The following is a 23,760-nucleotide window of genomic DNA, read 5'->3' as shown; positions in this document are numbered from 1 at the left end:
CGACCTAGCGGGGCGAAGCGAGAACAAGGGCGAACCCGAGCTAGGTTTCGGTTTAGGCAGGCTGGGGAGCCGCTTCTGTCGCTGTGGTTCGTGCTTGCAAAGACAGCGGTAAAAACAGCCCCGGCCGCCGAGCAGGTTTACTTAGTGAGATGTAGAACACGTTTCTGGCGTTGGCACAACGCTGGCAAGTGTCACAACCGCACCGGAACAAAAACTGCTTTCTCAAATATTCTTAACTGCTTCTCACCCCCAGGGGGGCACCCAACCCCCTCCCTCCGCCCGTTCTACACAACCCTGTCAGAAATACCACAGAGGAGTAGTTATTTCTTCAGTGGCTTTAGGACACGTTGTAAAAATAGAGGGTCAAGGAGGGACTTCTCTCTCAAGAGCTGGTTGTTTTAAGTAAAGTCTCTGGGATGAGAATTACTGTAAAAGTAAAGGTGTTCTCCCCATATGAGGTGTTCTCAGTGTACAGCAAGCTAGGCAAGGGAGGAACCGTGCAGCAAAGCACAATGCTGCCTTCTAGTTTCGTGCTGAGAACACAGGCAAAACACTTAAGAAAGCTGAAGAACAAATTTTACAGATCCCTTTTTAAGCACACTAAACATTCAACCTCAAAAGACAAATAAACTGGCACAGCTCTCTAAGATGGTAAAATGGAATTTCTTTATACCATTCCTGAGCTAAACATAAATTGTAAGGAAGGCAAGAAAACATCAGTTGGAGAAATCCAGTTGAATGTTAGCGGATCTCACTTTCTCCTACAGAATCCATAGGGTTTCTGCAGGACTAGGACAATGCTGAATTTATTACCATTCTAAGGTTATGGAATAGCATGATCCTTTTGGCCTAGATGATAGCTTGAATACCAGCTTATGAAAACTATGGAAAGACTCCTGTAGTAACCTAAGAACCATGTGAGAATAGCCTAGAAGGATGAAGAGCAAGTTTCTAACTTCTGCAGTCCTTAAAAGAATCCTCCCCCCACCCCAAATACCTCACCCTTTGCTCATAATGTCTTAGATTTCATCCAAAAGCCCTTTGCCAACGATGCAAAACAGGTCTCAACCCTACAAAAGGCAACTTCGCAATTGTGAGCGAGCCTCTTGCAGGGTCTTTAGGAACCTGGGAGTGTTGGTGGTGTCAGTGTTTTATCACCATGACAATGTCAAACACTTGACAAGTCATGCACATTGTGTTCCTGAAGCACAAGAAATACAAGGTAATCAGCAACTGTTTATTTGATTCTCACCTTTTGATGTCTTACCTCTCAAATTTTTATTTGTGCTGTGCCAGAGTCTCTTACATTTCAACATACATTTATACACACACTCCTTGAAGGCTTGTAAAACCATAGGGATGTTTTGATGTTTTCTTTCTTCTAGCCCAGGAAGTTTGCAAGCAATTATCATAACTTCCCTGTTACCAAGGTTACAATATCATTATACTAGAATGATATTTTAAAGTGTTTTTATTTTAAAAAGTAAAGTCAAGCTAATATGAAAACAAGACTGCCATCCAGACAAATCTGAAATAGGTTGGTTTTGCACATTAAAAACACGCAAACAGCGTGAATATGGACATTACTACTCTAGTTACAGTATCAGAAATTAGGAATCAAATAGCATTTTTTCTAATGTAACTTCTAAAAGAGCTCAGTTCTGATAAAGTCAGGGTAACAGTGCTATAACTAGATAAAGTATTCTTAAACCAGAATTAGTCCACAAAACTGAAGCCTCCTGCTGAGGAGGCTAAAAATGATCTGGCAACCTTTCTAAAAAATTAAGGTTAAATGCACAAGTGCATGGGGGGCAATCCATATTGCATCTTTAGAAGCTGAAATGTGAATTAAGTTATCCTTCCCTCTGCAGCACAAGAGGCTGACTACTTTCCACCATTCTGTTTCTTTTTCCCAAGGGGCTTCTTTCAAGACTTTAACTTGTTTTTGAGTTTGCAGATTGAATAGCTTCACAAATATAAAGGTATACAAACTGCTCACATACAAAAACCTCCAAGTCCTTTATTAATGTTTTCAGAATGTATGTGGTACATACAATTAACATTACACCAGCTACAAGAAGTCCTCTGTTGCAAGAGGTACTTCAAAACAAGTATCCCAGAGCACCAACATAGACACGCACACACACAGAGACACTACAAAACCACTTTGAAATTATTTCCCCCTACTTTTTTTTTTTTTTTAAAACTTGACAGCTAGGACTTCTGAGCCATTGGAGATTCTAAGCACAGCAGATCTCCTAGTGCAGTGGCACTGGTTTAAGAAGACTACTTCAGAGACTGGAAGGTCAGAACAACAAGAACTGAATGGGGTAACTGAATGCAGTGTCATTTTCAATGCTGTGAAGCATGGCTGCCTGCTGGGTTGATACCTGTATGTCAGCCTCCCGGTGTCCCCTGCAGAACCTTCCCCTGCGTTACAGGCATACACACACCTTGTGTACATTTACCCCTAAAGCTGCAGAACAGGAGGAGAGCACTGTCCACAACACGTTGCATCACTACTTCCAATTAGTAGGCACTGACACATCAGGAAGGTTAAACAAATGAGACTGGAAAGACTTTAAAAAGGGATGAGCCTGAGAGAAATCTTTGTTCATTATGACAGATCAGTGACAATCCCTTCAGGTCACCAGGCTTCACATGTCCATCTGTTGCCATCTGTTCCCTAAACTCATCCGTTTTATTCAGATGCTCTGCTTAAAAATAAACCCAAACTACAAAAAGGTTCAACTCCATTCTGTACACGTTCTCCATTTCCAGAGTCATTATTCTGGCTTTACACCTTCTCCTTTCGCTTTAATTTGGATACTTTCTTGACAGTTCCATTCTTGTTTAGAAGCTTCAAAACACGATCCTTGTGGTCCAAGACCTTTAGCATGGAGTCTCGAGCCTCGCTGATTTGATCCATCACAAGTTTACACCTCTGCATATTCCCCTGAAATGAAACACTGTCATCATTAACAGCAGACCACCTAGTCTACGCAACCACTACCTTTTCATATAACCATGCATAACTGATGACACTGGAAACACAGGAAATGTATCTATGAGTTGGTTTGGTGGTGGTTTTTTTTTAAGCCAGCTTCAGCTCTTACTAACTGCAGTAGGATATTTCTAATTAAGGGTAAAGCAGTTCCACTGGGTTGAGAAGCCACAGGAACCCACCTGTATCAGTTCATTGATTCGATGCAAGTCGTCATCGGTGGCCGCTTTTTTCTTCGGAATGAGCCCCTCCTGCAGGGCAGTCAGTCTCTCATACACATCATGCTCGAGGTTTGTCTAAAAGACATTAGCACTTCATGAGAAGGTTCACCACTGGGCCAGAAAATGTTCGCCCGCATTAAAAAAAGCTACACAGAGAAGATGACAATCCGTTCCCCTCTCAGCTGCTCATGTTAGTAATTCAGAAGATGGAGCCTCTGATCATGGAGTGTGGCACTATCGTTCTTACTAACATCCTATTTACAGGATTGCTCCACTTCTGAACACACATGGTTCCTAACCAAAACTGTTTCCCCTATTTCTGACAGTACTATTCCAGGAATGCAGAGGTTTTGGGGAGTTTGGTGCTAGAATGCAGAGCACCTACCTCACCCCCAACCTGAAACAGAAGCATCCAGGAATGTGGATCAGTGCTGCCTCCTCAGATCAGCCGCACCATCCCAAACAGACGCTTCTTCAGACCTGTGCATCAGCAGGAGGGAGTTGCCAATTTTGATCATCTGTACAAAATACATCAGCTCTTATGTCTGGATCAAAATCAACACTAAGTTTCCAAGCCACTTATGCCACATTCCTGAGAAAGGGGAAAGCATGTCCCACTCCCTTTGGGCACTATACACCAGCTCCTTTATGGTATCCCAACGTCAGATGACCACGTACTGAGTTTGTAAAACCATCCTCCTGTCTTACGCAAGACACATCCTCCTGTCTGTGCTTCCCCCATATCGTAGGAAGCTGGCAAGCCCCATTCACCTACCAGCTGTAGTAGCTGTGCTGCACAGAGATGGACCTTCCACCCTTGTGCACGACAGGATACACCCTTCTGATTGGCAATCTCCTGTAGCATAGCCTTCTTCTCTTCTGTCCCCAGGAAACAGAAAGATATGTTATTCAAATTTCAGGAGTTTGCCAGGCCTCTATTCTCAAACAAAAACATTAACCCACCTCTGGCTCTCCATACATCATAATAAACGAGAGTGGGCGACATTTTGATTCGGACAGGAAAAGAGCTACCCATCTGCCATGTATCTGACTGCTGCTCTCGCTCATTAACAGGTTACCTCTATTTACAGAAAAACTACATCCTGCTTCCCGCCCCCCATTTAAAGAAATGGTAGTGCTCAGTGTTTCAACACCCTGCATGAAAAAGTACAGGGTCCATCCTTTACCACTAAAATACTTATCTACTCCTCTTTGATGTATTTACACGGATGTGAAAACCCAATCTGCTTAAAAATTCTAAGATATTAGCTAAAAAGCCTAAAACCCAGTATCTGTTCTCTGTTTTCCTCACATTCTTCTCTAAAAGCCCATTTGTTAGTTGACAAGACTAGTTATGCTAAATCTAGAATGTTTCTGATTAAATTGGCAAGTTTGTTAGGTAGTAAGAAAATCAGAAAACTGAACTGCAGCATATAACCATAGCATGTCGCTTCTTTAAGGCTTACTTTCTTTAGTAAGTTTCTATCACCGTACGTAAATACGTTTCTCAGTAACCCTATTATTTTTTTCTTTTACAAAATTATAGCTAGTTCCATGTAGTGTCCCTCCCTTCTTTCCTCCTGTATCTTGAGAACGGAAGAGACTTAGGCAACATCTAGCTAATGAATGCTCCTGCAACACTGTTACCAGGTATGCTGCAGCGGTTCAGCCTGTATGAATGAAACTGTCAAACTACAAGAAGCAGACTGACCTTTTACCCGGACATCACTGTATCTTTGAAAGTGGTGGTAAGCGGCTTTCCAAGGATTGCGATAATGCCGGAGCAATGTGATAGGTGGCCTTGGACGAACAGGCACGTATCTTACACCTTCCTCATCTAGAAGAGGACACAGGGAGAACCGCACTATTATCGTTTTTAAGTCGGTGAAAGCAGGAGAGCAGGGTGACACAGTAACTCCAGCAGAAGGTCAGTAAGCACTACTTTGTACAAAATGATGCTTTATGTATCAAGAAACGCTGTTTCCCGCTATACAGAAAGTGCTGAGAAACCCTATTTGGATTCTGTATTATTTATAATTTCAAAGCAGGACAATGACAGAGCACCTTCTCTGAGAAACAAAAGGAAGCAAAACCATAGACATTTGAATAGGACAAAAAAAACATTAGAGATGACATTACCTATATACTCCTTTGGAGGAGACTTGCGCTTCTCTGCCTTCACCAGCAAACTTTTGGCAGTGGATTTCTCATCATCGGTGCTGTTTGTTTCCATCATGTCCCCTTCCTCTGTGGAGATGACATGCTGCTGCTTACGGGGTTTCTTCCTTGGGGAGGCACCAGGTGGCAAATCACTTGGAGGCATTGAAAGGTTGTTGGCCAGCAATGCCAAAGATGGAGACACAGTACTTGTAGTCAAAGGAGGGACTGCTGAGAGGAAGGAAAGAGGAGGAAAACCCAAACCATCAGAGTGTAAAAGTAACGCACAGGCATTGTTTGAATGCTTCTCCAACAGTAGTTGCTGTTTCAGTGCATTGTGAGGACTGTGGACTCCATTCTATCAGCTCCACGTGTGTAAAAGGCCAGATATAAGCCAGCAGCAGTTGCTAGGACAAGCCTATACCTTAAGACCTTTAGTGTCTCATGTACCAGAGCATAAAGAATGGGAGAAGAGATAATTCTCCCTCAGTTCCTTCATATTCGAAGCTCATGTTAGTTGAATGCTACAAAAAGGAATCCATGCCATGTCTGTCTTGTGTTACTGTAAAAAAATCAAACGGTATCTTTGTATGTGTGCTAGCACAGATCACAGTCAATAGTAAGCAAGTTCCTTTCCCCTTCGTAATGAAAGCAGTCTCTCACACACAGAATCAGGACCCCAGTGCTCCCTGCAAGAGGCTACTTGTGCTGCCAAGCCAATGGCACCATGTCAGTAGGTTACTGCACCAAACTGAAGTTGGGCAGCACCACGGCAGGTAGATTAAGGGAACACTCCTTGATGTTCAGAGGGAAAAGCTCAATCAGCCATGACTAAGGCTACAACAAAAAGTTTCTGAGATGGGATCTGTTGACAATTTGGCATACCCACAATTGCCAGTAAGAGACAAAAGAACCCCGAAGAGCCTAATGCTACCTGCCCATGCTTCAGAGACATCTGTAGCAAGCAGCTTCTTCTATCACAGAAGAACATACAGCTTTAAGAAGAGTGATGAAACCAGCCACTAAAACACAACTCTGATGCCACATAACCATGTATGTGGGATGCATTCGTACCATTTTGCCACTGTATAGGGCCTGACCTGAGGTCCATAAGGACCTGAATTTTACTGATCATACCATCTGATAGCAGCTATGGCCAAGCTGGGTAAGTAAGGCAATATAATGAACATTTTAAGAAGTTCTGGAGAAACATATCCATGAATCACAGAAGGGTCCCATGAAGTCCTAATTTGGTTACTAATTCTTCACATACAAGAAAGGCCCTTGGACCTCAACAGTAGGGTTTTGTGAGCAAACTGAACCTAACTGTACTGATTCATAACATATTGGTGCTGCTGCTGAGTGTGTGCCTTTCCAGCAGGGAATTCACACAGACTCTTTGGAACTGGATCATTTGAACATGAACAAAGCAGTCACAAAAACAAGTGATTTCATGGGAGATTAGGAAGAAGGCAAAGAAGAACTTTGAGTAATAAGGCATATGGGAAGCCTTTGGACTGGTATTCTGTGCTACCATTAAAGAGAAGCAATCTCATTTTCAGGATGGTGGTGTTGAAATTCTCCTGATTTCTACCCTGTCTCAACAAAAAAAGAATCAACCTCATGATTAACAACCACCTACCAGATACTGGTCGCATTATGTCCATAGGCTCCACTTCCTCTTTGATTTTTATCTCTGGTACTGCAGGACCCAGCACTGCTGACAGGGCCCCACTCATGGTCGCTGGAGGAGCGGGTGCTGCCACAATTGTGGTAGAAGTTGGTGGAGCGGCTGGGACAGCTCCTGGAATGGTGGACAGGGCTGCCGCAGGCTGAGAAGTGGGACTGGCTGCCGCGATGATTGCTGGAATGGCAGAGGGAGCTTGCTGGGAGGTGGGGGGGACCGCAATGGTGGGCTGCTCGCCACCTTGATTAGACACTGCCTCCATAGACACAGTCACTGGAGTGGCCATGGACACATGTATTTCAGGTTTTGGCTTGGCACTGTAACATTAAAAACAAAAAAAGCAAAACACATTGAAGTTAACTGTGTCTCAGTCAGAACCACCTAGCACAAAGTGAATGAGCCGAGCTGGAGTCAGACTACCCAGTTTTTCCTGCACCCACAGGTAACACCTGCCTCAGTAATGTGTTTAACGACAAGAGAAGGTGTCATCGCAATTACATTTCCTCCTCCACTCTCTTTCTAATCCTTTGTATTTATTATAGGTGTTGTACTGCCCCCCATCCTCTGCCCCTTTGCAAGAGGCACTGTGGCTAATAGTTATAAGACAATAAACTGTCAAGCTGCTGAACTCAACTGAAGTAGGGTAGAAGCTCCATTTACCTTTTTCAGCATTGATTTCCAAGTACTATAGAAAAAAGTTTTGAGACCTATCCTTTACAACAGCAGAGGGTTTTTTGTTTGTTTCTATAAAAGCTCTTAACCACATCTTTTAAAAGACTAGTTCTGCTGTTGTGAAGCTGAGGCAATAGCTAAGTCCATTCGAAGTCATCACACCAACAAATTCAAAACAGATTGTTTCCCAAAAGAAAGTAAAACGCTCCAACAGCCAAAGAATGCAAATCAAACAAATAAAATGAAACTATTACGATGCAGTTGGATGTTTCCTGAAGTCTTACCCAGCAGGCCTTGGTGATCCAGATGTGCTTCGCATAGTACTCTCGACACGTGTGCTAGCTACTTCAGGTGGCTGAGGTGGAATTAAGCTTTTCCGGACTGCCAGCCTGTAAGAGACAGACAGATCTGAGATTCCCACCTCCCTGATGCAAAGACAAATACCACTGAGAGCAAAGGAATCAACCCTCTCTTGCCCAAACCATGATAGGAGTTAGAGCTGTATTGCTGCACTCTGTCTTCAGTACAACTGATTTGCTACTGAAGAGTCTCATTTGACTTTCCAAATTAGATGTTATGTTTTATTTTCTTTAAAGATAAAATGTTAATTGCTCTGGCCTAGTCTCACCCCCGTTTAAGGCTTCTCCAGGAATGCCAGCTTGACTTTCAGCCTGCCAGTTGGAGCATCTTACTGGGACTGCCAGGCTTCACCAGTGGACAAAGGGATGTCTGGCCATGCCACTGTCCTCCACTGCTATTTCAAGACTGAGCAAATCATCTGGAACTAAACAGTGCTCAGTCAGGCGTCTGCTTAGTTTGGTTGGACCAGACTCTGTCAAAGCCTGACTCCAAGACCTGAAGACCTGAAATGTGGGTGTTATGCAGCACAGGGCTGAATACAGAAAAGTATTTTAGAGACTATTAAGTCTCCTGTGGGGCTGGAAGTCAAATTGGTGTCCAAAATAATGAACCTCTCAAATGGAAACAATCTTTAGTGATCCACCTCTGCTTTGATTTGTTAATTTTTATAGGCTGCAGCTTCTCTGCCTTAAAAAAGGTTTCCACCCAAATAAAAAAAAATATGCAATTTTAGTCTCATAGAACACATTAGTTCCAAATATTTTCAGTTATTAGTCAGAAGGAAATGCATCATTAATTCTAAAGCTGTCTCTTGCATCTTTATTCAGGCATTTAAAAAATCAGACAGACAATATAAAATATTTTAAGAGTTTAAAGTTACTCCCTCCCTTTTTCCTAATCAGATTGCACAGCAGGGTACTAATCCTATCCTTTCTACTCAACCGCATATTCTTCCAAGAAAAGCACTGAAGACAAAGCACAGAATTCTAATTTTAGTAGTTTATAAACTCTTTGTTTTTATTACACTAAGCAAGAAAGCCTCAAATCCACTTTCCCTCAAAAGGTCACTTTCAAGAGCTAGGAGACAAACTGTCCCACTCATTTCATTACTCACAGTAAGAGAAAACTGTATCCTACCCTAGGGGAAGAAAAAGAAGTGCATTTCACAGATCAGCAGGTTACTCACAACCATGGCTGACTGAATAATCTGCTAGAACTTTTCTTATCTCCACTGAAATGATTCCATTTAGCCGGGCTCAATTGCACAGAAGTGTCATTCACATGTCATCTTCAATTCTACTCACCCATCTGTGGTTGGTTTCTTCCGGAGGATGCTCGGGCGCGGGGACGAGCCCTGGGCTGGTGCGCTGGCACTGGCACTCTGGCTGTGGGTCTGAACAACTGTAGTTGCTGCAGAAGCTGTATTGAATGTGTTGCTAATAGGATTGGCTACAATGGTGGCTCCATCTGCCAAGACTACTGCTGGGAAGGAACATTGACAGAGCAGAGAGTAGAGCAGATACAGAGAGGAAAAAGCAAAAGTTATTTAAGGAAATTTGATGACAAAGCAGGTGTTTGCAAAGCACGTGTTGTCCATGCTCCCTTGACTCCCTCAATCTTTAACTGCCATGCTTTCAGACTATTTTGTAAGCAATAGCTTTGCTACAAGCAATCTCATCACTGAACCTTCTGCAGGGAAGATGGAAACTACCTCCTGCCTAACAACTGCTGCTAGGGAAACAATCTTTTCCAGAAGAAGTGCAAAATGCAGAAATAGCTAGGGAGATCACCAACATGACTGGATCAACAGAATAACACTCCTGGTAGAGTCTATGTAGCAATACATGCCACCCGTAAGTAAACACATCATCTGCGTTTATGTTCTAGTCTTGTTTCAATCATTTCTAATCACTGAAGTAATCATATATTTCATGATGCATCATGATATGATATATCATATATATCATGAGATAGAAATTCATAATAATGACTTTCTAATCAAAAAGCCCGTTTGGCCAACTAACTCATGCAGAGCATTCAGGCAGCCAGCAAGTCACCACACAATATGCCTGTCAGCTTTGCAATAGCATGTTCTCTTGGTGGCCATATCCCATTTCTTCATTAAGTTGTTGAGGTTTCATCAGACCCATCATTTTTAGTGAAAGATGGTTCCTATCACAGTCCACAATCAGGTTTCCAACCGCTGAAAGTACCTGGCTGTATTTTAATTGCAACTGTGATCTAATGTGTGGCTGGAACAGTTTGGAGAACATAATTTACTTGTAAATGACTTCCCACAAGGCCTTACTGAAGAGAATTGTTTAAGCTTGGGCACTACCAGTCTTTTCCACTGAAGTGACCCATTCAAGGCTACCCACACACTCCACCAGTACGCTTAAATAAAAAAATAAATTAAGAAATTGGTAAAAATATTTGCTGGGAGAATATGCATATGACTGTATTTACTTTCCACTACTGGACCACAGAGACTACAACACAATCATTAATCAGTCGGTTTCTCTGACTACATCCAAAGCACTGACTTTGCTGGTTGCTCTTACCTGAAGTCTTGGTGTCGGCCTGTGGCTGCTGAGCACTGATTGGTGCTGGCTGCAGCCCCTGTGTGCCAATTGGTGCAGCGGGGTGCAGTCCTTGCGTCCCAATTGGTGCTGGCTGAATGCCCTGGGCGCTGATTGGTGCTGGCTGGATCCCCTGTGCACTGATGGGTGCTGGCTGGATGCCCTGGATGTGACGGGCATGAGACGCATCTACAGTCATCAGCTGCATGGGGTTGAGGTGGACAGTGGAGGCCACTCCTACGCCAGTCTGAGCTGTGATGGCTGAGTTCGGTGCCTGGGCTGAAACTGCGAGTAGCAACACAGGCACCTCGTTATGCCTAACCTCCAGTGGGTCGCCTCAGTTCCACCTAGCACCTCTCACTCAAATATTTACTTTCCAAGACTCTTTTGCTTTGAAAAATTAATTTGCCAGCCTATTTGTTGCAGTAGTAAATTTGAGAGCGCAGAGACCAGATTGTCTGCCAGAAGAATGAAACATTACTGTTTATTTCCATTCCATTTTTTATTTCAAATTGCAATGAGAGAAAAAAAAAAATCAAGTTTAAGTCCACTTTTGGTTAGACTCAAATTATATTTCTGTACCCAGCTTCCAGTCTCAGAAAGCTGTGCAATCCTATTTTACAATTCTGTAAGTACCAACAATTTGCATTTCCCTTGCTTAACAACAACAAAAGCGCCCAGAATCCTAAGCCTTTTTTTTTTTTCCAAAAGACAGTCTTTCCACAAAGACTATAATTGCACCAACTAACACTAAACCTTTGACTGTACAAAAGCAAGCAGAGAATCAAGTGTAAGTACCTTAACACAGGCCTTACTTCCTTTTCCCATTCCCCAGCCACAGTCAAAAAAAAAAAATTCTTTAGCGCAATTGGGCAAACTACTCTGAAGTTGAGCACAATCTTATCTGACTCTGAACAAGGCCTGCAATTATAGGCTGGATCCCACAGCTAAAATGAACACAAAATCTTTTTGTGGCAGAAAAATGTTCCTAATGAAGCACCTGCTCTAAGAAGTTCAATTCATTTATTTGAATTTACAGCTCTGAGCAACTGTGATTCCATCTTTTCAGATGTACTATACAGTGTATTACACTTCTCCCAGGCAGCAATTAACAACACTGTTAAGACTACCTGCAGTTCCTGGATCTCGAGACTTCCAGCCTTTACAGAGCAGTACTGCTGTTTCTGCGGCCGTACGCAGAATGCAAGTGTGAACTTGCCAACAATGGACTTGCTTGTTAACAATGGAGAGTCCTCTCACCACACAACAGGCTGGCTTTCTCATTGTCACAGGATTTTGATCTAGTTCTTGTGCTGACAAGATGCTTGAAAAACAGCTGTCAAAACCCTGAAATCCAGCACCAGTTCCCGGAAAATGGCTTCTGTATGAAATATGGCACATTAATTCTCTTAGTGGACCACCTTAGGTGAAATGCTCTTGTCGCACATCTTTCTATCCAACAAAACCCTTTTGGAAGACTATATAAAACACAACCAGCATTTGGAAAGCCAAGGCCATCATTCTTTCTCAAAATTCCATATTAACACTCCTTATCTCAGTGATCTTTTTAAAAGTCTCCTCTGCACTTTTATCTAAGCCCTCGACTGGCTGTGCTTAGCACAGGCCCATGTCTCTCCTGATACCCTGCATTGTCTCCTTTGAAGTGTCACCAGTTACTGCCATAATTAGTACCTTCAACTGACACTTCGAGTCAATCTAACAAGCCAAATGGCTCCGTCAATAGCTCACACCGAAGAACCTACACCTGCTTTTTCATAAATCAGCATTAGCCTACCATCAGCCCAATGCATTACTAAAACTGAAACTCTTGACAGTCTGCAATCACGTTCTACCAGGGCCTCTGTAATCACTCCTCAACCACAGCTACCAAAACCAAGTGCCACCACTCACCTACACATTCACCTTTAAAACCTTCAGCCAAAGTGCCCGAAGGTACCTGTCCCTTTTGCATGTCATGTAATTATCCTGAAGCCCACCTCAAATCCTGACATAACATAGTCAAGACTTGCAACTTTTCACTGGAATTTCAATGACAGAAAGGATAGGCCCCAGGAAACTCAATTCTCTGTGCACGCTTCCCCATTCAGCAAATGGGCTTTGCTACCTCCAAGTCCTTCCACATTCCCTCTGTACTGCCCAAGGGCAACGTGCTACTGGCAGATGCAGATGTTCCATAAAGATCTAAATCATGCTTATTTCTAGGGTTTGGATTGTGGAGATAATTGCATTATAGCGAACAGTCCTAAACCACTCAGTTTTACCTAAAACCACCCCGAATTTTGTCACAAAATGACATACGTTTGAGTTGACAATACGGACTCATATTACACCTGATTTTTTGACTGCAAATTACTGCAACTGTTCAAACACATTAATTGCTTCATTCTTTTAATGGAACATTAATGCAAATGCATGCAAAGCAGTTTATTTTTTCCATTTTTGGTGCAGGTTTCTCCCTCAAACTGTATGCTCGTGGAAAGAGAATAAGACGGGCTAGTCAAAACACCAGGGAATGAAGATGCATTGAAGAGCTCGTTTGCTTTGCAGGAGTTGAACTGTTTCGATACGTAGCATCAAAACCTGCTACTTAGAGAGATGCAAACCCTTGGGTATCAAATGTGAAACCCCTAAGAAAACAAACTGTTATTACCTGTGTTTAGTACCTCTGAAGTAGTTCAATACCCCTCGCCCATAAGCATTCCTGTCAGCCAACAAGTTGTCAAAGACTTTTTGTGACGAATTGTCAGAATCATGCATAAAAGCCTCTTAGCTTCTCCCATCACGAAAGCCTGTACATAAGCTAACAGCTGAACAAAGCACCAAAGTATGCTTGCCCCAAAGCTCGTCTTACCTGGATACTGGCGAATGGTGGACACCGAGCTGGTGATGGGGGTATAGGTGTGCGCAGTCAAAGGGTATGCAGAGGGCGGGTATGTTGGTAAGAAATACTGGAACTGGACAGGCACCGACTGCCTACAGGCATCAAAGAGAGCAAGTATTATACACACTGTTTCAACAATTCATCTTCAACCCCTGCCTTTGAGCCACTCCCCAAGTTTTATAATCTCAACTGTCACAAGCTATCAAGTATGTCAAATATTATCACTAATCCAAAACTACCAAATCGCCCCCATCCCGGGTTTTTAAAACCTGTTGTTTCCAGCATATCAGAACCTAGAAGAGCAGCAAGGCACTCAAAACCTACTCTCACACACTCATTCACAGAGCTGTTGTTTCCTCACCTGTTGTCATTTCTGGTTTCCATTGCTACTGGGTTTGGAGATGCCCGGTGACTAGAGAGGGGTATGAGATTACTCCTCTCTGCTGTGTAATCAGACTGGATCCGGGGAGAAGTATGTGTGATTTGCTGAGGAACCACTTTAGCTGCATAAAGACAAACATGTAATCAGTTAACAGTCGAAGAAGAAGTTGGTAGACGCTGCAAAACCAAGATTAATTCTCCTAGCAAAACCCTCAATACTACTGTCTCCCCCACCAAATAAAAACCCACCCCATGCCCAGATGATTTCTTATCCACAGTCATGATAGGTCTCCTCAATAGGAAGAAGGAACAAGGGAAACAAAGCATTTTTCATCAGTTTGTACCAGAACAGAAGGACATTATAAATGCATCCATATGTTACACTTGCTAACCAATTAAGTTACTCCAGTGCTCCAATTAATTTTTTTTTCCTTAGGACCAGACTGATCCTTTCTGCTGTCACAAACTTATTTATCCAAGTCTTCAAAGCAGAACTTGACAGAGACCAAGGGAAACGAGATCAAGGCAGACAAGTATACATAGACATAGGCCAAGAAAAGAAAGAACACACATATAGGAGCTTTACAGGAAACACTGAAGTTGTATCGAGATACAACTTCACTCCTTGGAAATTTACAGCAGGGGAAGATATTACAAGATTTCAAAAGAACAAGGAGGTCAGCAGGAGAGAGATGAACAACAGAAAACTTATGCAGTCCTGTAGGAAACTCCTCAGGCAGATTCCACATCTAGGCGAATAAATGTCTCACTTTAGACCTTAGTGTTTTACCTCCTTCAAACGAACACACTAACAAAACTTGACTAGGCTACACCTAACGCCTCAAGAAGTGCAGGAAGGAACTTGCAAAACCAACTATGAAAGCCATACCCTGTCACCAAGCAGTTACAACTTCTAGTATATACAATGCAGATTCTGAAATGCCAAAAGGCCCGAGTTAGTCTGACATTCAATTGAGTAAGTTAATGAGCCATTTTATTACTTACTCCTCCTAGAACATCTAATTTCTTTCTGGTATTGAAAAAGCTATGCCACAGTAGACCTGTTAATTGGTTTCTCGCAGCTTGAACTGATTTTCCTCCCCTGCTTAATTTGTTAATATGCACAAACACTACGAGTATAAACAGAAAATTGAAGCATCAGTTACATACTCTTCTTAAAACTGGAGTCACTCACCAACTGGGATGTTTGAGGTCGTGACAGCTGTAGCATGGGAAGAATGGGAGGGCATTGTCATGGTGACAATGGTGCTTGTAGGCGCTTGGGTGTGAGAGACAGAACCTAAAGGAAAAAAAAAACCCATACAAGATCTTTCTATAGAGCCCTATCACACCAGGGTATCTATATCCAAATAAAGAGGGCAAAAACGACAACCCAGACAGCCTCCCTAAAGAACCCAGAAATTTCTCTCCTGAAGTCTACTCATGCACTTCCAAATGCAGTCATTACCATAGATAAAGAATTCCTCAGAAATCAATCAGGTCCCATCTTCAAGGAGGAAAAACAACAAAAAACCCCAGCAAAACCCCACACTCACAATACCATTACAAACACTCACCAGCTGTGGTTGCTGAAGCTATCGTGTTCGTTGCCAAAATAGGTGCCACTGTTGCTGCTGCCACTGGAGTACCAGTACTGAAAATGGTTTTCTATGAAATGAAATGAAAACCTTCAAGTTCAAAGACTACTATATTTAAAATATTTACTTAGTATAGAATCATGCTGCATTGACTGTAAAGAACATGCATTTCTAACCTAATACTAACTCTTTCCCCAAGTTTATTCTTATCGCTCAAGATAGAAACAAAAGAGATGCCTAGAAGAAGCAAGAGGGTTTTTCTTTTCCTTCCTGCAGTTTACCTGAGCCATGGTGTGGAGCTGTGGCTTCTGTGTTCCTATAGCTGGGTGAGACGGTAGTGTAATACGAGTAGCTGTATCCCTCGGCTGTGCAGGCCGCTGAATACTAATAGCTGCAGAAGGCGGGTGCTGCTGGATAGACAGGGTGGGTCGACTGGAGAGAAAGGAAAATAGTTATGAAGATAACCACATGGATATTTAATATTAAAGATAAGATGCAGGGACACCCATCAGGCCTTGGTCTCTTTCTTTTTGAAAGCAGCACTGCTATCAAATATATGGTCAAGTTTCTTATGCCGCTTTAACTACACTGTTCTGTCCTCATCTTCCCTAAGTACCCAACTAGGAGGGCAAATTTATCAATAATGCGTATCAGTCAATAAAAAGAGACTTGTCAGGGATGCTTTTCAACATTTGTGTGTCATTTTTCCCCACTGTGTCTTCATAAAAAAGATGGGCTGAATTAGCCACAAGTTCCTAGAAGAGAAACTCTGCTTTCCAGGAAGCAGGAGATGACAACTGATTCATTAAGCTTTTTCTTTCTCAGAACACAGAGCAACAGTTCATGTTTATAGTAATCTTCATTCACAGAACTGAAAGTATTTGCACTGTGCAAGCATTACTATTTTTCTATTATCTCATCCCACATCTAGAGGATTATCAGCTCTGGATGATTAACACACATTTCCCCTTCCAGCAGCCTCTGTAAGTACTGTAGATTTCAAAGTGTCTTTACCTAAGAGTTGATTCCGTAGCATGGGCTGCCGTTGTAGTTATAACAGGGGACTGAGCTCTTGTGGCCGAGACAGTTGCCACCACAGCTGGAGGGATAGCGCTTGAAGTTGTCACCGCAGGACGAGACTATAAAAACAAGTCAGACACATTCAGAAAAGAAATTCTGCTATTTAGATAATAGCTAGAAATTACTTTGGCTAAAACTGTTCTTTCTAGATCTTATCACCAAGTTTTGGCATTCTAAGACATTTCCAGTCTTTCTGACTTGATCTGTAAGCTCCTAAGCAGATGTGTCCTGGTTTTCAAGGCACGTACATCATCGGAATCAGTAACCAAAGTTAAAGACCAGATCCCTTGAAAGTCTTTAGGAAAAAACCCAAAGGTCAGCTCCCTTCAGAGCAAAAAGAAACCCTAAGCCACGTGTATACAGGAAGTCAAAGGTGATTACATCGGCATCCTAAGTGAAAACACAAAGTAAAGATGTTTAACGCCTAACACTGAACACCAGCACCCTCGTAGTAACATGGTTTCTACAATCTTCTCCTTATAAGTGCATATAAGCCGAGATATACAGAAACATATTACAATGAGATTTTTTTTTTATTCTATGTCAATATATATATTTAAGAATAAATCAACATGAGCATATCATACCAGACCTTTCAGACTATAAAATTTGAGTATATCTAAACTAAATCCTCTTCCCAGTTTCTAAGCACTTTGGAGACAGTTAAACACCCAATTTCTGGCACCAAGTCTACGATGCAAATGAAACCACAGGACTAATGCAACTATGCCACTACTTGCTCGGTACTCAAGCAACAGAACTGGAAGAGAGCTGGCAGTAGCCTTGGCCCAGTAAATACATAATTACAAGTAAGTGCCAGGAAGAATCTGGAGCCGGTCGTCAGTGTTCTGCAGAGCTGCCTGGCTGCTACCTGCCTGGATTGGCTGATGAATGATGTGCTGAACCGCTGGCTGAGCTGTAGCTGCATTTGGCAACTGTGAAGCTGGTCTCAGGACTGTAGTTACTTTAGAACTGGACATCACTGCAGCGGCCGCTGCACCTGGGAAACAAACCAAGCGTGTTACCGTAAAATACTGTGCACCCAAATGACTCCATTATGACCACAGAAACAGACACTGATGTTAGCTTCTATGTATTTCAGTTTGAGTGTATTTAGATTATGTCAGTTCAGGTGACATCGGTTTAAAAGTAAGGCTTGCAACGAATATACTTAAGGCTCACAAGTGTCTGTGGAAGGGTAGGCATTATTTTAAACTAATTGGCTTTTTTGATACTTCTTACTGCCCTACAATAACCTTATATTGCAAATCCAATCTTTTTCTATTCCAAACTATAGAAGTCAGTAGAAATAATTCAAACAGTTTGAACACTGGGCTAATGTGTAAATAAGTCACCTGATACCAACAATAACCTCTCTGCACCTGATGAAGTTCCAAAGAACTATACATGTGCAATGGAAGAAAAGCAAAACAAAACACAAAACCCAACCAACTTTTAAAGCTATAACAGCATAGGACTTTGGTTAATTTGGCTACCGTTGGCTGTCTCCTGATGAAAATAAATTGCTGTCAAAGGCAAATAGCCTTGAATCATTTCACAGACTAGACTGCATAGCTTCTGTAGATGTCCCTCATTGAAATTATAACCTCAAAAGGTAAAATTCAAGCTGAGAGAATAGAAGCAGGAAGAAAAAAAACAGAAAACATGCACTAAGTGACAATGCAAAGTTTGTGGCAGCTGTCCCACAAGAATCGAGTGAACAAAGCTACATTTTACTTCAGCTACAAATAAAGCTGCACAGTCCTTCCACCTACTCTAGTAAAACTTAGGTCTTTGCTCATGCCAATTTATGTTTCTTGAGTGATGAAATAACATCAAATATGAAAAGAAATAAAAATACAAATGGTACTTTGAATTCAGATCAGTTTAAAGTCGAACTGGAAACCCTACCCATAAGCTTTTTGAAAGTAAAACTGCAGTCAGAAATCAGACTGACTGTACTGAGCAGAGGGCTTCTTTTAAGGGGCTGATTTCCTGTTTTGTAAGGCATAGCAACCAAAATCCTGGGAGACAAGAGCCCGTAGGGAGCACCAGCATTTAACTCAAGGGTAAGTGCAAATGCACACAATACAATATGTTGTCATGCACACAAATGCATATGTGATCCTGTGACAAGCGGGTACAATATGCTGCACAACTGTGCAGGTGCCACTGCCAACGGTGAACAATGCTTGCTATTAAGAATGTACATGACATTTTGCAGGACAGGTCAGTCTATGCTAGTGTGTATTTTGCCTTGAAAGTGTTCACTGTTTTAACAGAACAGAACTAGAATAACAGACATGCTGGTATGTGCCAATGTTTTAAACACTGTCCACAGTCCTGCCCTAAATGGCTGAAGGCAACATAATGCTTAAAAGGCCAGCAGTCGTGCTACCTAAGCTAGCAGTTTTAATGGCTGAAGTATTAGCTGTGTTAGCAGTGAGGTGAATTTTTAGAGGTGAGGGCTAGACACACCGCCCCGAGTGGCTGCAAACAGAAGGCAGGGATAGCACAGCTACATCTTTACCTCGGGGTAGGTGAGAAGCTCCAATGTGTAGCGGAGGCCCAGGAGCACTACTTCTGATGATAGACATCTGCACATTGGTAGCCATGATATGATGCAAGTTACTAGGATGCCCCTGCAGAGTTGAAGATATAACAAAACCCAAAATAAACTACAAGCTCTGCTGACAAGAATTAATGGCCACATGTGCTGGTTTGGGCTGGGGTAGAATTAATTTTCTTCATGGTAGCTAGCATGGGGCTATATTTTGGATTTGTGCTGGAAACAGCCTTGATAATACAGAGGTGCTTTCATTACTGCTGAGCAGTGCTTACACAGAATCAAGGCCTTTTCTGCTCCTCACCCCACCAGTGAGTGGGCCGGGGGTGCACAAGAAGCTTGGAGGGGACACAGCTGGGACAGCTGACCCCAGCTGACCCAAGGGATGTCCCATACCATATGGTGTCATGCTCAGCGTATAGAGCTGGGGGAAGGAGGAGGAAGGGGGCAATGTTTGGAGTGATGGCGTTTGTCTTCCAAAGTCACCGTCATGCATGATGGAGCCCTGCTTTCCTGGAGATGGCTGAGCACCTGCCTGCCCATGGGAAACAGTGAATGAATTCCTTGTTTTCCTTTGCTTGCATGTGTGTCTTTTGCTTTATCTATTTTGCTTTATCTTCATCTATTAAACTGCTTTAGAAAGCCCAAGAGCTTTCTAGCTTCTACTCTTCCAGTTCTCTCCCCCATCCCACTGCGAGGGGGAGTGAGCAAGCGGCTGTCTGGGGCTTGGTTTCCGGCTGGGGTTAAACCCTGACACCACACTAACGGTATTACCATATCCAAGTCCCTAAGACAGAAAAGAGATTTTGTAGAAATAGTTGGTGCACAAAGGTTGCACGCTTTACAAGTTGAGCGGGGAAAGAGGCAGGTGTTTCTACAGGATAAAGTTACAGAACCTGCTGTCATTGTGTGTGGAAGATGTAAACATTTATCTATTTCACTAATCTGTTTTTCTGGTGGGCACACAGGTGACAGTCGGCAGTCACCCACATATCAACCTGCCATTCCTAACATTTAAGGCATCGATTCATACCGCCTCTCCAGTAAGGTCAAGAGAATACTGGGAACCTGGCAAACACTGCAAAAAATTAATTCTATCCTCTAATAATTATGAGGCATATTAATAAAGATAAAAATCTACTGAAACTGCTGTGCATCCTTAGCTGGCCTAACTCAAATCCATCTAAAGGTACTTTACATCCAAACCCTGAGACTTCAGAGGTTTAGTGATGAGCGTTCTGGCAAACTAGTTTCAAATCAGAAGGACTGGCTCTGCAGTCAAAGCCAGACAGGAAACAAATTTCTAAAGCATTATTTACAATTGCCCCCCTCAAGTTGTCTCACCAGTGGTTTAACAAGAGTACACTGCTAAGCCATGAACTGTTCAGCAGTCTCTTCTGACCTGCTCCCAGGACAGCTAAAGGACACCACAGTGATGAATCCCAGCAGTTTGTCTCACTAGAAATTCTTCCAGTGATACTGAAGCAGTAGGAGCTTTTAAGGGAAGACCCAGCTGCACAGCAGCTTTTGGATATGGCTCTCCTATCATGGCGTCGCTCTGCCATGTCAGTTGGATCAGCAGCTTTCTGAAGAGCTAGTGATAACTGAGTCTGTGGTTTAATGCTCTAAGCAGAACTGATCCAACACCAGTGGCCACTGAATGGGGAAGCCTGCTGCCTTTACCCTCCCTCCTGCTGCAGGAGCCCACCTCACTTGTACTAATGTTAGTATTGATCTGACCACACAATGAGCTAGAAAAGACAAAAAACCCAAACCAAAAAAAAACCCCAGACCTGCTGGCCGCTGATTGTTGCCACAGGAATTGTTGGAGCCTGTGGTATGTTGCTTTCCATGGTCACAGTAACTTGCCCAGGAACCTTTGCAGGAGCTGAGAGAGTAGAGGGTGGAGCAGGAGCAATGGGCCGGCTGGGCATGGTGGGCTTCAGGGGAGGCTATGAGAAATACAAACACAGACACGTTGGCGACTCCAAATTAGAGCTCAATGTAGAAATAATTTCTGGGGGTCAAAGCCTGGAGAAAATGTCAGCTTTGTGCAAAGATAAGTATGGTAAAGTATTTAGAAAGGAAGGATATTGATCATTTAGAGCTATTCCATTTTCATTTGGAACAAAGGGCGGGCACATTTTGTACTTAACATACACAGCTTCTAACATACAGCACAAGTCACAAGTGGAATCTGTTAGGACTACGGTATTCTCCTACAGGCACTGGGCATTAATGGTTAATTTGATACTCTCATCCACTACTGCAAGGAAAGGGGAATATTTCACAAACCCCTCTCAAAAATAATGCTGTGATACTATGAAATCCTCAGTATATCATATGGGACAGCTGAAGCTGTGAGGCAGTGTACAGTCAGTAAAAGCATGCAAGGAAAGGAAATGCAAGGAAATGTTAGGAAACAAAAGCAGGGAGGTTTTTTGTGTAATTTATTTCTGCTCAACACTCTAATTTGTAATACAGATTCTTACTTCTTCCCCTATGAATTCTGAACCTCATCATTACCTTCATAAGCCCATCCGAAAAGGAAAGCGGGACAGCGGGAGTCAAATGTGCTGGTGGTGCTGTGACTGTCACTGGGGCACCAGACTGGACAGGGTGGTGCTGTGTCAACATCTGAACCTGGGGGTATGGCCGAACCACCACCGGTTCCTGCTTTTCTTCTCGAGGTTGTATAGAGCCGCCGGGGCCAATGTGCTCTCTAGGAGCAACTTCTGAGTCACGACTAGATTCATCACTCACTAGCGAGAAAAAGAAAAAGGGAACTCTGAGGAAAAAGGTAAAAAGGGTTAAGAAGTTCACATTGGTCACCCACCAGGTCAGAGATGTGATGTCAGAAACAGACTAGATAAAAGCAATTCACTCTTACAATTAAGCATACTCCAATGATGAAAACCCCAGGAACTCTGGCACTGCTTCTGTCAGTTCCCCTCAGGACCAATGGGCCTTGTAGTGCCGGGCAACCTGGGGTCATCTCCAAAAAGTCCATCTTCTTCAAACAAAGACTGACTAATTTTTCTTTCAAGTGAAAGATACACAATTATTTAAGTAACTGCCATAAAGTCTCCCATCAACCAGGTAGCATTAAAAAGTCTTCACTTAATGCATTATGTGTCTGAATACCAAGCTAAGAAGCAAGCATAAACGCTCCTGAAACGGAGGCCGCTTCCCCCAAACACTGCCAGTTTCCTGCTGAAAACCTGTAACCTTGGCAGTGGCAGCAGGAACCAGAACCAGGGCTCCCACCCCGTTTTCAGCTACACAAAACCTCTCCGTATTCACTCACTGCTTCTGCTAAAAACAGGCAGGAGAGGGGCCGAGGGGCGCGGGCAGCCGAGCAAATGCTCCTGAGGGGCGTGAAGGGACGGCTCTGCCCCGGCGTCGCTTTTCAGAGCCGGCAACTAAATTGATTTTCACGTTGTTCCTCCCGCTGGCGACAGAGGCAGCCTTTGGGTCGGCCGCCGCCGCGGGGCCGCCCCGCTCCCCACCCCCCCAGCGGCCGGGGACACCGGCCCCCCCGCTCCGGACTCCGCTTACCTGTGGCGGCGGGGGCGATGAGCCCGGCAGAGCCGCTGGCAGGGCCGGGCGGCGGGGCTGGTCCGAGGCCGGCGGGCGGCGCACCCGAGCGGGGAAACTGCTGCGAGCTCATGTCCGCCTGCGGGCACCGCCGACCGTTACGTTGCGTCACAGCGCTTCACGCTACCGGCGACCCCTCCCCCACGGCCGCCGCCCCACACCCCCGGCAGGCACCGCCCTCCGCTCCCGCCCCGCTCATTGGGCGCGGCGCTAGCGGCGCTGCCACCCCTGCGCCAATGCGGCTCGCCCCCACCACGCCAGCCAATCCAGCGCAGGCCCTCCCCACCCAGTGAGGAGCTACCGTCCTAATGACCTCATGAGGCGGCGAGCCAATGGCGAGCAGAATAGCGCCGGCCAATGAGGGCCGGCCGTGCCGCCCGGGCCCGGCCCGCCCCACCCCGCCGTGCCGTGCCGTGCCGTGCCGCGCCGCCGTGAGGGTCCGCAGAGCCCGGATGTTCCCGCGAGACCGGCGGCGCCCGGTGCCACCCCTACTCGCACCGAGCGCAGCCGCCGCGGCCAGCACCGTCCCGCTCTCCCCGGGCCCACTCCGCCCCGCCCTGCCCCCGTCCCTGTCCCTTCCCGCCCTCCCAGCCTGGCCCTGCTGCCGCCGCGCGGGGCTCCGCCCTCTCCTCACTCCCCTTATCCGCCGCCTCAGCGCTTCGCGCCGCTGCCGGCGGGCGACAGCTCCTCCCCGCCACCGCCGCGCACCGAAGCGGGGGCCGCCGCCGCCGCACCCCCCCGCAGCCCTTCCTGGCGCCACCCTCGGCCCCCGCAGCGCGGCGGTGACCGGGCGCGCTGTCCGAGGCCTTACCTGTGCCCGGGGTGCCCCGCGGCAGCAGCCGCCGAGAACCGAGCGCTGAGCTCCGCTTCCGCCGCCGTAGCTGCCCAGGACGGATTGGCCGCGGCCGGCCCCGCCCACCCCGCGCTCCCCCGCCCCATTGGCTGCGGCACGGCTC

At 44.5% G+C, this 23,760-nt stretch overlaps 1 protein-coding gene across 6 annotated transcripts; it reads right to left on the bottom strand.

Moving 5' to 3' along the window:
* Positions 1-1,995: 1,995 nt before the first annotated feature.
* SAP130 (Sin3A associated protein 130) lies at positions 1,996-23,721 on the bottom strand. Of its 6 annotated transcripts, none has more exons than XR_012661559.1 (22): positions 23,616-23,715; positions 22,766-22,883; positions 21,734-21,969; positions 21,001-21,159; positions 19,172-19,283; positions 17,517-17,641; positions 16,576-16,700; positions 15,843-15,993; positions 15,541-15,631; positions 15,159-15,263; positions 13,944-14,085; positions 13,553-13,674; positions 10,663-10,965; positions 9,406-9,583; positions 8,026-8,130; positions 7,025-7,386; positions 5,365-5,613; positions 4,937-5,062; positions 4,001-4,104; positions 3,611-3,743; positions 3,187-3,300; positions 1,996-2,956 (listed from the first exon to the last, which is right to left on the bottom strand). XR_012661559.1 is itself a non-coding variant. In XM_075099375.1 (21 exons), the coding sequence occupies exons 2-21, from the start codon at positions 22,875-22,877 to the stop codon at positions 2,798-2,800; spliced, it is 3,180 nt and encodes a 1,059-aa protein (XP_074955476.1). In that variant the 5' UTR covers positions 22,878-22,883; positions 23,616-23,721; the 3' UTR covers positions 1,996-2,797. The 6 variants fall into 6 exon arrangements, 4 of the variants coding, with proteins under 4 accessions (XP_074955476.1, XP_074955474.1, XP_074955473.1 ...); XR_012661560.1 differs by having other exon boundaries at positions 9,406-9,580; XM_075099375.1 differs by lacking the exon at positions 3,611-3,743 and having other exon boundaries at positions 23,616-23,721.
* Between the last annotated feature and the right edge of the window lie 39 nt (positions 23,722-23,760).

The sequence above is a fragment of the Phalacrocorax aristotelis genome, chromosome 7 (assembly GCF_949628215.1).
Source record: "Phalacrocorax aristotelis chromosome 7, bGulAri2.1, whole genome shotgun sequence".
NCBI lineage: Eukaryota > Metazoa > Chordata > Aves > Suliformes > Phalacrocoracidae > Phalacrocorax > Phalacrocorax aristotelis.
The sequence above is the reverse complement of the archived record's forward strand: the minus strand, read 5'-3'. Positions and strand labels throughout refer to the sequence as shown.